The sequence below is a fragment of the Nothobranchius furzeri genome, chromosome 19 (assembly GCF_043380555.1).
Source record: "Nothobranchius furzeri strain GRZ-AD chromosome 19, NfurGRZ-RIMD1, whole genome shotgun sequence".
Lineage (NCBI taxonomy): Eukaryota > Metazoa > Chordata > Actinopteri > Cyprinodontiformes > Nothobranchiidae > Nothobranchius > Nothobranchius furzeri.
In genome coordinates this window covers 998,488-1,012,268 of record NC_091759.1, presented here as the reverse complement: position 1 = coordinate 1,012,268, position 13,781 = coordinate 998,488, and the positions used below count along the sequence as shown (strand labels likewise).

The 13,781-nt window shown below is 46.3% G+C and overlaps 1 protein-coding gene across 1 annotated transcript in view; it reads right to left on the bottom strand.

The window, feature by feature from the left end:
* Nucleotides 1-13,381, bottom strand: part of dtnbp1b (dystrobrevin binding protein 1b) — a 33,224-nt gene extending 19,843 nt beyond the window's left edge. The window contains exon 1 of the mRNA XM_070547391.1: nucleotides 13,172-13,381. Coding sequence (XP_070403492.1) covers nucleotides 13,172-13,217 — 46 coding nt within the window. The 5' untranslated portion in view covers nucleotides 13,218-13,381. The remainder of the gene's footprint in view (nucleotides 1-13,171) is intronic.
* Between the last annotated feature and the right edge of the window lie 400 nt (nucleotides 13,382-13,781).

Sequence of the window (13,781 nt, the reverse complement as noted above, 5' to 3'; positions counted from 1 at the left end):
AATAAATAGTCTCCTACACCTATCCCCTGCATTAGCTTCTGATAGAAAACAGGCGGTGAAACTCTAGGATTAGAAATCCTGACAGATGTATGTCACACTGTCACCTAAAGCTTGGTTTATGCTTGACGCATTCACTTTCCGCGCGGTGATGCGGCTCGCGGATGGAACGTGCTTCACAACTCGCAGCGTTTATGGTTTGTGCGGCTCGTCTCTGCGGTGAGCCAATATTCTCCCAAACTGAATGGGGCAGCATGGAGCTCTACACGGCAAGCATCCAACACTACACCATAGTAGAAGTAGAAATTACTGTTGTTTACAACATGGCATTTCAGCATTTTTAACAGCGTCCTCATCTTTTCCGACAGTGCGAGCTATTTCTCTCCAAGAATTATTAACAACATGTTGATCACGGTGATCTCTGAGAGCTGAATCATACAAATGTCTGTATTTACGAACCTCTGCCATACTAGTTCTTGCCGGTCCGCCATGTTTTTCCGCGTCCGTCCGTCCGCATGGTTAGAAATTTTCCGAGGTGCGCGTTGCGGAAATCTTGGGCTGTGCGGAGACGCGGTGGAGGAGCGTGGTTGTTAAAATGATGCAAAATGACGCAACTTTTCCGCGCGGAGCCGAGCGGACCTCACGGACGCGTCAAGCATAAACCAACCTTTACATTCATGGACTCACCCATCTTGACCCATCGTGAATTAATAATAATAATAATAACAGGTCTAAGATGAAGTGAATGAAATATCTCCGGAGGATTTCTCTACATTTCCTAACCACGACTCTTCTAATCCAATATTTTTCCTTTTCCATCTCATGGTTTTATTTCCTTACACAGAATAAACAAAAAGAATCGTGTAAACCTTTGACCTCATTAGGCTTCCTGATTTCTCAGACTCACCTAAAGCCACAGCAGTGAGAATAATGAGACGTGGGTTAAGAGTCAGCCGAGTGGAATAATTATTATGTTATACGGTCGATGGTGTATGTTTGGTATGTTGATGTAAATCCTTTATGTTAACTTGAGCTCCACGTTTTGAGTAAAATAAAGCCGACTGTTCTGTTTTCTGTCTAGAAGATAGGAAAATCACATCACATCACACCTGATGAGAAGCACCTGATTTGTGCCCCAGCGACTGCACTGTCCTGAAGATCCATCTGCTGTTCCTGCATCACGGTTAGCCTGCACACAACACGGAGTCCTCCCACCTCCACACAGACACATCTGAGTCTTATTTTACAAGATGCACCTGTTTATTCACACGGCAAATAAAGAATCTGTCAATGTCTGACAAAGAAGGAGAAACGGATTTCATGCTGCTGAGCCTGAATTTTCCTTTTAGCTGCCGACAGAATCATGAAAACGGACCGGAGAGACTGGATCTACCAGAAGAGAGGAGAAAATATCAAATAAATTCAATTTTTTGAAACAAAATAGCAAAAAGTACAATTTTATTCTGCAACAAACTGGCAATCTGCTAAAAGTTTGAGATGTGCTCAGGTAGCCAGATGGGCTGATGACATCATGATACATGCTTGGTTGGATGTTGGCACGGTGACGTAGAAATTTTTGTTGGTGGCGATAAATTCTGGAAGCAAATTTTAAAGAATGTAATTTTCTGCCACTTTCTCCTCCAGCTGACCTCTACGTCCTCAAGCAGGAGCACCGGAGCTTTTTTTCCAGCTCAGTGGCCTAGTGGTATAGTGCCCGCCCTGAGGCTGGGAGATCAGGGTTCGATTCCTGGTCGGGTCATACCAAAGACTTTGAAAAAATGGGACCCAACGCCTCCCTGCTTGACACTCAGCATTAAGGGGTTGGATTGGGGGGTTAAACCACCAAATGGTTCCCGAGCACGGCCGTGTCTGCAGCTCACCGCCCCCCCAGGGGATGGGTCAAATGCAGAGAACCAATTTTGACAACTAGTTGTGTGACAACTAATGGGACTTTAACTTTAAAGACTTACACAGCATTCATTCCTACTTGAGGCCACTGCAAGTGTATTAAAAATGAGTAAAGTTGACCTTTAAAGTGGCCATTCACTTCCACCCATTTTCCTCCTCTTATCGGGGGTTGGGTCACAGTGGCAGTAGCCAGGTGAGACATAGTCCCTCCAGCGTGTCCTGGGTCTTCCTTTAGGTCTCCTTCCGGTTGGACATGCCCGGAAAACCTGACCAGGGAGGCGTCCAGGAGGCATCCTAACCAGATGCCGGAGCCACCTCAACTGGCTCCTCTAAATGTGGAGCAGCAGCAAGTCTACTCCAAGCCCCTCCCAGATAAACAAGCTTCTCACCCTACATCCTCCTGGACGCCTCCCTGGTGAGGTTTTCCGGGCACATCCAGCCGGGAGAAGACAAATCAGCCCCAGGACTCGCTGGAGGGACTATGTTTCTCAGTTGGCCATGGAACGCCTTGGGATTACCCCAGAGGAGCTGGGAGAAGGAAGTCTAGGCCACCCTGCTTAGGCTGCTGTCCCCGTGACCCGACTCCGGATAAGCAGAAGAGAATGGATGGATAATTTTAAAACAACTCTAACAAGTCTAACAACCATTTGAAACTTTTTAACTTTGTACCGACCAGTTTTAATGTAGACTGCATTTAAAACAGCATTGCTATCCCTCTTCGTCCTAGCCTGGCAACACTATTGATGGTGTCGGTCCAAGATCTGCTCGGGTGCAAAATCGGCTCGGGGTCCTTCGACTGCCGATGACGTCGAAGTAGTTGATTGGCTGAACATGAACCCTACAGAATAACGTAATCACGTTACGTTGTTATCACGTTACGTTGGTCCAGGCAAATTTTTCTGTTGGAAAGATGGACAACTTTTACAAAGAAATCCATCATTACCTCTTTGAAAATATACTTTTAGCATAGAGCTGCATGTATATTAGGGCTGAACGATTAACTGCAAGTGCAATTAAATTGCGATGTGACAAAAGGAGATTTTCTAATCGCAAAGGCTGCAATTTGGCAGCGAGTGGTTAGCGCAATGCTAATATATGTGGAAAAACCCATAGGAATGCTAATGCTAATATCACCGATTACATTCTTACAAATTATGAATAAGAAACGTGCCAAATGATTACATTTGGAGTCTTAATAGAAAGTAAAACTACCATCAATCAAATAAGTACAGACAGGTATTTTAGTAAAGCCAGAAAACTTTTAACTCCAGAGTTTTGGCTAGCAGCTATGAGCGTAACTGAACTACGCATGGACAAGACGTCAAAAACTCTAATCACAAAATACTTCAATAAACGGGACACACTTCTTTCCTGCAAATACAGTTTCACAGGTGTTGTTAATACCTATGATCCTTCAAGGGATGTGCTCAAAGAGGAGTTCAACGTTATGAATACAATATGGTGTTTTATTTTACAAATACCGTTATAAACACAAACTTACGTCTTAAGAAACATTATTTTAGTAACGAAACTGCTAAATTCTTTCCAACAGTATAGATGTGTAGTGTATCTTGTCCGAGTGGGTTTGCCATACTTTGACGTCATTGGCAGTCGAAGGACACCGAGCCGATCTTGCACCCAAGCAGATCTTGTACCGACAACAGCTCTCGGTCGTGGGGTGGGTTCTATGTTTGCCGTTTCAAATGATCTCCGCATGCTACTTGACGATGTACAACGTGACGTACTCACAGCAACGGATGTCCGTAAACGAGGCGGTCCGCTGTTGAAAAAGGCAAAAATCCGTCCATTTTTTTTAAATAAAGACCTTAAATACATCTTCCTGCTCCTGATTCTAATGAAGCCCAAATCCAAATAGTCCAAACTTGTAAAAGCCGTTTCAAACGAGCTGTCGCCATCTTGTTCCACTCTGTTGCATCATCCCGCCCACCAGACGAATTGAGGGCTCTGATTGGTCTAAAAAGCAGATAATGCTCTGTGATTGGTTCACAAAGCAGATAAAGCGCTGTGACTCGCCCACCAGTATGGACTAATCACAGCTCTCTATGTGTTTGAAACCCCTCTAGAGAGCTGTGATTGGCCAGCCAGAATGCTGCTAGGGGCTGCAGAGGTTCCAGTGGAGTGTTCCTAATCCAAACTTCTAGTCTAGTTCGCTAAGCTAGCTTCGTCCACCATTGTTACAGGAACAATAATCTCCCATTCCGTGAAATAATCCTGGGATAGGGAGGACCTGTAAGGATACACCGGACCCATCCTCGCTCTGTTGCTTTACAGGGATGCACTTGGCCCTAAAGTGCGGTCTTGGACGGACTGATGGATAAGTAGGAACAAAAGTCCCATTTAGTCGTCACACACACACACACACAGGTGTGTGGTGAAATTTATTCTCCGCATTTGACCCATCCCCTGGGGGAGCGGTGAGCTGCAGACAAGCCGCGCTCGGGAACTATTTGGTGGTTTAACCCCCCAATCCAACCCCTTAATGCTGAGTGTCAAGCAGGGAGGCATTGGGTACCATTTTTTCAAAGTCTTTGGTATGACCCAACCAGGAGTCGAACCCCTGATCTCCCGATCTCAGGACGGACACTCTACCACTAGGCCACTGAGTCGGTCAACAATTGGGATGTTCACTTTGTGAAGGGACTTGAGACGACTAATTTGGCACTATTCAAATAAACTGAATCCATTTTAATTTATTGCAGCCCCAATCTTGGGCAGATTTTCAAAGATAATTTCTCAAACCTTTCTAGGTTTTGTGGTTTGGAGCTGGAAAGTGTGTGTATGGAGTTTGTTAAAGTCCCTGCAGAACTGTGATGCATAGGTAGAACACCTGAATACGAAGACTTTATTTGCCTTCTGACAAATAAAGAACAAACTATATACCTAAAAATACGACGGGTCCAACTCTGGACCTAATTAGAGCGTCTCCGACTGTCTCACCACACACTGCTCTCAATTTTCCTTCTCTCCATTTCCCAGAGGAGTGGGAGGAGAGGAGAGAAGGAATGTGATACCCCACCTGCTGGGGTACATCACACAGGAACGGTCATTTCTAAACCATCTGTGACCAGAATACTAGACAGAAACAATAGTTTTGATGAGAAAATGGGTTTAGGAAGCTGGCGGTGACGGGACGAGTGTGTGTGTGAAAACACGAAGCAGTCCTTGTTCAAATATACGTTCTAAGAGAAAAAACGACTTGTGTGATTTTTGTTTCACTTTCTCGAGTTCCTGTTAAACATCACATTCAGCGAGGCCGTCTGAATTCAGGTCGGTCTCACTCACGGCTGAACTAACCTTTAAAACCAAACGAGTGCCGCGACCCTGCCTGTAAAATTACATCTCACTCCTTTATATACAGTCATTATCCTCAGTGTGGATCAGGTAAAGCATTTGTCCTCTTGCCATGCCACACGGCTGGCGCGAGTAATTCTCAGTGCGATGAGCAGCAGGAGGTTATTTGTAGTCAGAAAATAACTAGAGTATTTATCTACTGGAGCAAAGGGTCTTGTTTCAGATTTCCATCAGTCACTGCAGAGTTTTCACACATTACATCCCAGAAATTCCTGTGGAATTTCTGGGATGTAATGGTCAACAATGGGTTCCCACTATCCTTCCAGTCTTCACTGAGGCCTTGGACGGTTCTTAACCAAATTGTAGTCGTTTCTGCATCTCCTTAGATGTTTCTCTGCTTGATGCCGATGATCTGACTCTTCTCAGACTAACATCTTTTCCATGACCACCACATGTGTCTTTCCACATGGTTGTAAGAAACAACTCATTGCACTAGTTGGGTTAAATAAGCGGTCAGCTGAAGGATAGTCGCCCTAACCCTAACCTATTTGCTTAGTTAACGCCAAGTGGCATTTTTTTAGCCAGGCATATGTATAAACATCACATTTCTCTTTTCAGGTCCATCACAGTCCGCCCCCATCTTCCTCATGAAATCATGAAATACACAAACGTTTATCTGATCTGGTAAAACGTGCTTGCTGCAAATCTTAAAATACTTTAAAGTGACAGTGTGTGTTTTTCCTGGTGATGGGAACAGTAGATACCTAAATCGTTGCAAGCAAGCTGTATTTTTGTGCTGGAGTAAGACCTTACCAATGGATGCCCATAGGGATGGGTACCGAATTCGGTACTTTTTAAGGTACCGACAGAATTCCACAGTACCGACCGAGCACCGATTCACTTCATTTGAAACGGTGCTTCGTTTCGGTACCCGTCCTTCATAACGAGAACTTGCCTAGACAGCTGCGCATGCGCAAGAGCGTTATGTCGTCGGTCGCTGCGAGCAAGTTGTAAACAGAGCAGCTCCGGTAGAAAGAACGCACGCTAAAGCTTGGGTCCACTTCACTAAATGTGATGGGTAACTGGGTGATGATGAAACCAGCGACAACGATCTAAGTGAGACATCCTCATCTTAATCTGCTCCGGTAGGTAAATAAAATGTTTAAGATAACGTTAGCTTGATTTGTTAGCTTCAGTTTCACTAATGGTGCGTTCGCTTTCTCCTCGGAACTCCGAAATTCTGACTAGATGAACATGAACGCGCTCTAAAGTTTGGCTTCACTTTACTAAATTAGACGGGTGATTGGGTGAAGATGAAACCAGTGACAACAATCTAAGTGTGAGGCGTCATCGTTTTAATCTGCTCCAGCAGTTAAATAAACTGTTTAAGATAACGTTAGCTTGATATGTTAGCTTCCTATGCCACCATTGTTATCATCTAATGGTGCGTTCGCTTTCTCCTCGGAAATTCTAACTTCCCAGTAGGAAAAATCAATTGAAAAAGGACGGTAAAAGGAATGAAGATACACAGTAAATTTAGTTCACAGTAAAGATGTTTGCTTCAGTTTAATTATCAACTTATAAAACTACAAGGACGATGTTAAAATACAAACAGTTGTATGTTATTTATCGTGATATTTATCAAATATGGTTATATATTGAGAAAAATATATATTTAATTATAAAAGAGAATTAAAATAATAAACACTCAAAAGTATCGAAAATTGGTACCGTTAAGTACCGGTATTGATTCGTAGGTACCGGTAATTAGTACCAGATCGATTCAAATGTCAAAGGTACCCATCCCTAGATGCCCATTAGGGTCAAAAAGCCCTGGGGAATGCAAACTTCAGCAAAACAACAAGCACATCAAACTCCCTTTCATCACTGGCAACAAATGGAGGTAAATGTGTAAAACAACATTTAAGAATGGCGAAAGTTTTGTAACCATTTGTTACATATCAGTAAATGCATTTTGTCCTCATGGGCACCCGTAGAAATAAACATGGCATCTAACATGGCAACGCCCAGAAACTTAGACCCGCTCCCAAGTGTTTTAGACCTGATTTTTATGGTTAAATGTTTCAGAGCCACCAATATTTTTCAACAACTGGGCTTCATTTAATTAATTTAACAACATTTTGATGGATATTTCCAGAGATTTATGGTAAAAACGACACATAGTCTCTTTAAGGGCGGTTAGTCCGTTTCATTCACCGCTTTGGCTCATTCCCTTCTTCTGTCTCCATCAAAGTTATTCAAAAAGACATTTTGAGTTTACGCCTTTGTCTGTTAGTGCAGCCTACTGACCATTTTACCATGAAATCGACTAAATAGAAGCGATCTACAAACTGGCTCGTCTTGATTAGCTTCACATGAGTTTCAGTGCATGTAAACAGTTTTCTGTCATCATGGCGAAAGGGGAGGTCCCATGGGCGGCGTCACGCAAAGGGTCAGTAGTGGAAACGTGGATGGGTGAGGGCAGAGGGTTCCTAGAAGCGCGGGGCATTTGGTCCTTTTCCCTTTTTCTTTTCTTTCTGTGCTACAGGAGTAAACAAAAGCACGAGAGCTTTTATAAACCACTGCAAATGTGTTGAAAAAAGTAAGTGAACTTGATCTTTAAATTTACACACTGATGGATTAACTTCTCTTCCAGACCAAAAGCATCGAGTGCCAAACTCACTGCCCCACCACAAATTTCTTTGACGTAAAAAGATGCAAACTTTTATAAATTCAGCAAGCAGACAAAGCTTCTGGTTTGTTGGCTTTGTTGCCACAGAAGGTAAAATTCTGGATGAATTCCAGCTTGTGAGACAAAAAGAGGAATTTTGCATCATGGAGGTCAGATGGAAGAGGCATTATTTGCGCATGGAATGAAAACTTAATAAAAAAAACACAGAGAAATGCTCTCAACCTGCATGAGAAAATTCATCATTTATGTTTCAGTTAAAGCAAATAAATTACGTTTCTGGTTCATCAATACTTTTATGTTTTTATGTTTTCAACGAGCATTTAAAATGAAGCATGTCTGCAATTTTAAAATAAAATTTTTTACTTTATTAAAGTTAAACCCCCCCGATAGGTTTATAAGCTGAGCTTACCCTGTGGCTTCAACTGTCAAGAGCCAGTTACTCTGTCGTCCTTCAATAGTCCAGACCCTTCTTATTAAAGCAACACAAAAGACTAATTATTTCTGCAGAGCTTTGATTTACATGCAATTAAACTTTCATGCGAAGTGCGAGGTGCAGTGGGATGAAGGAGAGAGGAGATTAAAGACGCCGACTCGAAGAGCAAAATGGAGCAAAAAGGAGAACTTGGTGACAGGGAGAGGTTGTGACGGGGAAGAGGAGAGGACTGGATGGAGGAGGGAGCGAGGGGGTGATGCAAGCCAAGGTTTGCCAAAAGTGATGACACAGCACATCCATCTCAGTGGCAGGTGCCTGCTGCTGCTCCTCATCGAGGACGGAGTAGAACAGATCTGCAGCAGAAATAACTAAAGTCCATTCTAGAAAAATATTCATCTCGCATCCTAAAAATCAGCTGCATTAAACATTTATAAAATAATTAAATTACCAAAGGAAACATTTTATTTAGCCATTTCTATTTGCTACTTTAATATTCCTTTAGTCTTTCATCAGGCGCGGGACATGATGAAGTACAAAGGGCCGCTCTTCAGCGGAGACTCGTTTCCTCCTCAGATGCTGAATTTTGTTATGTAACTCCACGGTTTGAAGGTGATGTGATGGATGTGGTGTGGCAGGAAACAGATCTGTCAAGTAGGATGCGAAGTAACCAGGAGTAAGCAGACAGACAGACAGGCAGACAGAGAGACGGACAGATCCTGGGTGAGCTGTACTGTTTGCAGAGTTGTAAACAACACCCAGAAGATGAGAGGGGAATGAAGGCTAGATGAAAGACGGGTAGAATAATAAAGGAAGCAATAAAAGGAGACCGCTTTTCCCAGCTGTGATCTTTTGCTTCAGAAACAGCAGTGTGTGTGTGTGTGTGTGTGTGTGTGTGTGTGTGTGTGCGTGCGTGCGTGTGTGTGTGTGTGTGTGTGCGTGCGTGTGTGCGTGTGTGTGTGTGTGTGAGAGAGAGAGAGAGAGCGAGAAGGCACCCACTCAGCGTTCGACTGTTTTTAAATGAGTCACATCAACTCAATAATCACCCACTTATGGTTAAAACCAAGTTCGTTTTGCAAAAGTGCACACACACTGGACTTAAGTGCTAGCCCTGTAATCGGAAGGTTGCAGGTTCGAGTCCCACTCAGTCTGTCACTGTCGTTGTGTCCGTGGGCTAGATACTTAACCCACCTTGCCAGCTGGTGGTGGCTGGAGGGACCGGTGATGCTTGCCTCACCTCTTTCAGGTCGCCCCAGGGCAGCTCTGGCTAGAATGTAGCTCATCACCACCAGGGTGTGAATGGGTGAATGACTGATTGTTTTGTATAGTGCCTTGGGGGGTGCCAGGACTCTAGAAGGCGCTATACCAAATACAGGCCATTTACCATTTAGAAAAAAGTATCGCACCATAAGAAATTATTTTTTATATGTAGCACTTCTCTTCAGACAAAGAGCAGCCTGAAGACCTCTTATGGTGAATTATATAAATGGAAACAGTGTTCCCTCGCCCGGACGTGGGTCACCGGGGCCCCCCTCTGGAGCCAGGCCAGGAGGTGGGGCACGTTGGCGAGCACCTGGTGGCCGGGCTTTCACCCATGGAGCCCGGCCGGGCACAGCCCGAAGAGGAAACGTGGGTCCCCCTTCCCATGGGCTCACCACTCGTGGGAGGGGCCAAAGGGGTCGAGTGCAGTGTGTGACGGGTGGTAGTCGAGGGCGGGGACCTTGGCGGTCTGATCCTCGGCTACAGAAGCTGGCTCTTGGTACATGGAATGTCACCTCTCTGGTGGGGAAGGAGCCTGAGTTGGTGTGTGAGGTTGAGAGGTTCCGACTAGATATAGTCAGACTCACCTCAACGCATGGCTCTGGCTCTGGAACCAGTTTCCTCGAGAGGGGTTGGACTTTCTACCACTCTGGAGTTGCTCCCACTGAGAGGCGCCGAGCAGGGGTGGGCATACTAGTTGCCCCCATCTTGGTGCCTGTACGTTGGGGTTTACCCCGGTGAATGAGAGGGTAGCCTCCCTCCGCCTACGTGTGGGGGGACGGGTTCTGACTGTGGTCTGTGCTTATGCACCAAACTACAGTTCAGACTACCCACCCTTTTTGGAGACCTTGGAGGGGGTGCTGGAAAGTGCTCCTTCCGGTGACTCCCTCGTTCTGCTGGGGGACTTTAACGCTCACGTGGGCAACGACAACGAGACCTGGAGAGATGTGGTTGGGAGGAACGGCCCCCCTGATCTGAATCCGAGTGGTGTTTTGTTATTGGACTTCTGTGCCAGTCATGGATTGTCCATAATGAACACCATGTTCAGACATAAAGGTGTCCATATGCTCTCTTGGCACCAGGATACCTTAGGCCGCAGCTCGATGATCGACTTTGTTGTAGTTTCATCTGATCTGCGGCCGCATGTCTTGGACACTCGGGTGAAGAGAGGGGTGGCGCTGTCAACTGACCACTACCTGGTGGTGAGTTGGCTCAGATGGTGGGGGAGGATGCCGGTCAGACCAGGCAAGCCCAAACGTATCGCAAGGGTCTGCTGTGAACGTCTGGCAGAGTCTCCTGTCAGAAGGAGCTTCAATTCCCACCTCCGACAGAACTTCCAAAATGTTCCGGAGGAGGCGGGGGACATAGAGTCTGAATGGACCCTGTTCCGTGCCTCCATTGTTGAGGTGGCCGACCGGAGCTGTGGTCGCAGGATCGTCGGTGCCTGTCGTGGTGGCAACCCCTGAACCCGCTGGTGGACACCGGCGGTTAGGGATGCTGTCAAGCTGAAGAAAGAGTCCTATCAGGTCTTTTTGGCCTGTGGGACTCCAGAGGCACCTGACGGGTACCGGCAGTCCAAGCGGAATGCAGCTCGGGTGGCCGCCAAGGCAAAAACCCGGGCATGGGAGGAGTTTGGTGAGACCATGGAGCAAGATTTCCGTACAGCTTTGAGGAGATTCTGGTCCACAATCCGGCGCCTCGGGGGAAAGCAATGCTCTACCAACACTATCTATAGTGAGGACGGTGTGCTGCTGACCTCTACTCAGGACGTTGTGGATCGGTGGGCAGAATACTTCGAAGACCTCCTCAATCCCACCGACACGTCTTCCAGTGAGGAAGCAGAGTCTGGGGACTTTGGGTTGGCCTCTCAAATCTCTGGTGCTGAGGTCACTGGGGTGGTTAAAAAGCTCCTCTGTGGCAAGGCTCCGCGGGTGGATTAGATCCACCCAGAGTTCCTTAAGGCTCTGGATGTTGTGGGGCTGTGTTGGTTGACGCGACTCTGCAATATCGCGTAGACATCGAGGGCAGTCCCACTGGACTGGCAGACCGGGGTGGTGGTCCCCTTATTTAAAAAGGGTGTGTTCCAACTACAGGGGGATCAGACTCCTGAGCCTTCCTGGTAAGGTCTATTCAGGGTTCTGGAGAGGAAGGTCCGTCAGATTGTTGAGCCTCAGATTCTGGAGGAGCAATGTGGTTTTCGTCCTGGTCGTGGAACACTGGACCAGCTCTATACCCTTAGGGAGATCCTGGAGGGTGCGTGGGAATTTGCCCAACCAGTCTACACGTGTTTTGTGGATTTGGAGAAGGCGTTTGACTGCGTCCCTCGGGGGGCCCTGTGGGGGGTGCTCCGGGAGTATGGCCCTCTGATACACACACCCACGAAATGTCAACAACTCTGCATCTGTTTGGCAGCCAAGTTGAACACGGATCTTTCTCTGATGAAAATCAGGTCCAGGGTACGACCTTTTATGTGCTTTGACAGATTTAGATGGTGGGATTTCCTTTACTCACGTCCGTCTTTGAGTCGGGGCAGGAAGTCATGGAATTGGTATTTTTGTAGCTGTGAAGACGATTCTAGCTGCTTCATGAATGTCTTCTAAACAGCTAAAAACAAAGCTGAATCTAGTTTTGTTAGCAAATGCGTTTGCATGCTCTAAGTGACCTTGAGCTGTATGTGGGTGCTGAACGCTATTGGCTAATGCCGAGCGGTGGTGTAGAAGAACTGCATGGGGTTCTTACCAAATAGAAATAAATAAATTGATGTTTTGCCTGCATGAGATTACAGAAGAGGGACAGACTTTCACTTTTATGGACTTCTAAAACCGCGGACTGCTGCTTTAAGCTGTTAACACGCTCCTGTGAACGCCTCTTCGCTGCCACCATGTGAAATTTCAGCTCCACATCTGTAAATTCAGTTGAACCCAGTTTTGTGTTAGCTCATCTCGATTAGCCGCAGCCGCCACCTTGAGTGAGCTCGACTCCGTGAGTGGTACAGCCGTAGGCGCACATCCTGCGGTTACTTCCTGAACTTTTCACTCAAATCCATCCAGTGCTAAAACTACAAACACAAAACGTCAGCCTGATCAACATGCAGATGCAACAGCGGGGCCGTTTTGTGCTCAAAATGAATGGGGGGGGAATGCTGCTCAGTTCGGCAGCACCGAACGACGCCCGTGTCTCATCTGGTCCTTTCTTTTGAGTCAAAGGATGCAGATGGCCCGCTTGTCAATCCATTTGAAGCACCTTCCCAATAGATGTACAGCTGGAGGCGCTCCAGGGAACACACACACACACACACCCACACACACCCACCTCTATTACACAATATACTCAGCACTCTATGAGCTACTCATATCAGTTTGCACACAAATATCCCACTTTCTTTACACTTCTTCACATATGATCACCCTAAAGTGCAACACTCTAAACTCTCTGCAGCTCCACACGTCAGATTTCACATTCCTGCTGCCGGAAGTGTTTTTATCTGAAAAAGATCTTCTGTTTTGATATTAAACAAGAAGGTGAGATCAAAATAAAACCCTAATGCATCAAATATTCAAAGAGTGACTTACAAGAGTTCCTCTGGCTCCCGTCTCTAGCACCAGGAGAGGTGGACATCCCAGCAGGACACTGCTTGTCCTCACTATCTAACCAAGAGGGACGGAGCAGAAGGCAGACAGCGCAAGTACAGCACGCCACTAACTCCACCGATCACGACAGATCCTGCGCACCGTGCATCCTCGCACTGCCTCTCAGTCAGCACACATGCTCCCACAGGGATGCTCCGTGGACGTTCACGCGCTCATTCTCCTACAGATCAACTCACACACACACACACACACAGTCGAGCGAGAAGCAGCGACGTCCACAAAGCATGCACGTGCATGCACGGATGGGTCGAGATGGGGCTGCTGCTGAGGATGAGGAGGGACAGAGACGATTGGAGCATACCACTGGCTGCTGCTGAGGCAGGGAGGAGGAGGGGACGTGGGAAACAGGGTGTGCATGGGAGGATGGAAAAGAAATCAGGAGTAGCTGCAGTTTTCCTGCAACTCATGAATACATTTGGCTCTGACCTTTAAACACCAACAACGCCTGCACATGTTCCATACGGCCTTTGTTTACGTGACGCGGTAGCTGGAGGAGAACAAGGACGAGAGTCGATTCAAGTGGAGCAGAAAA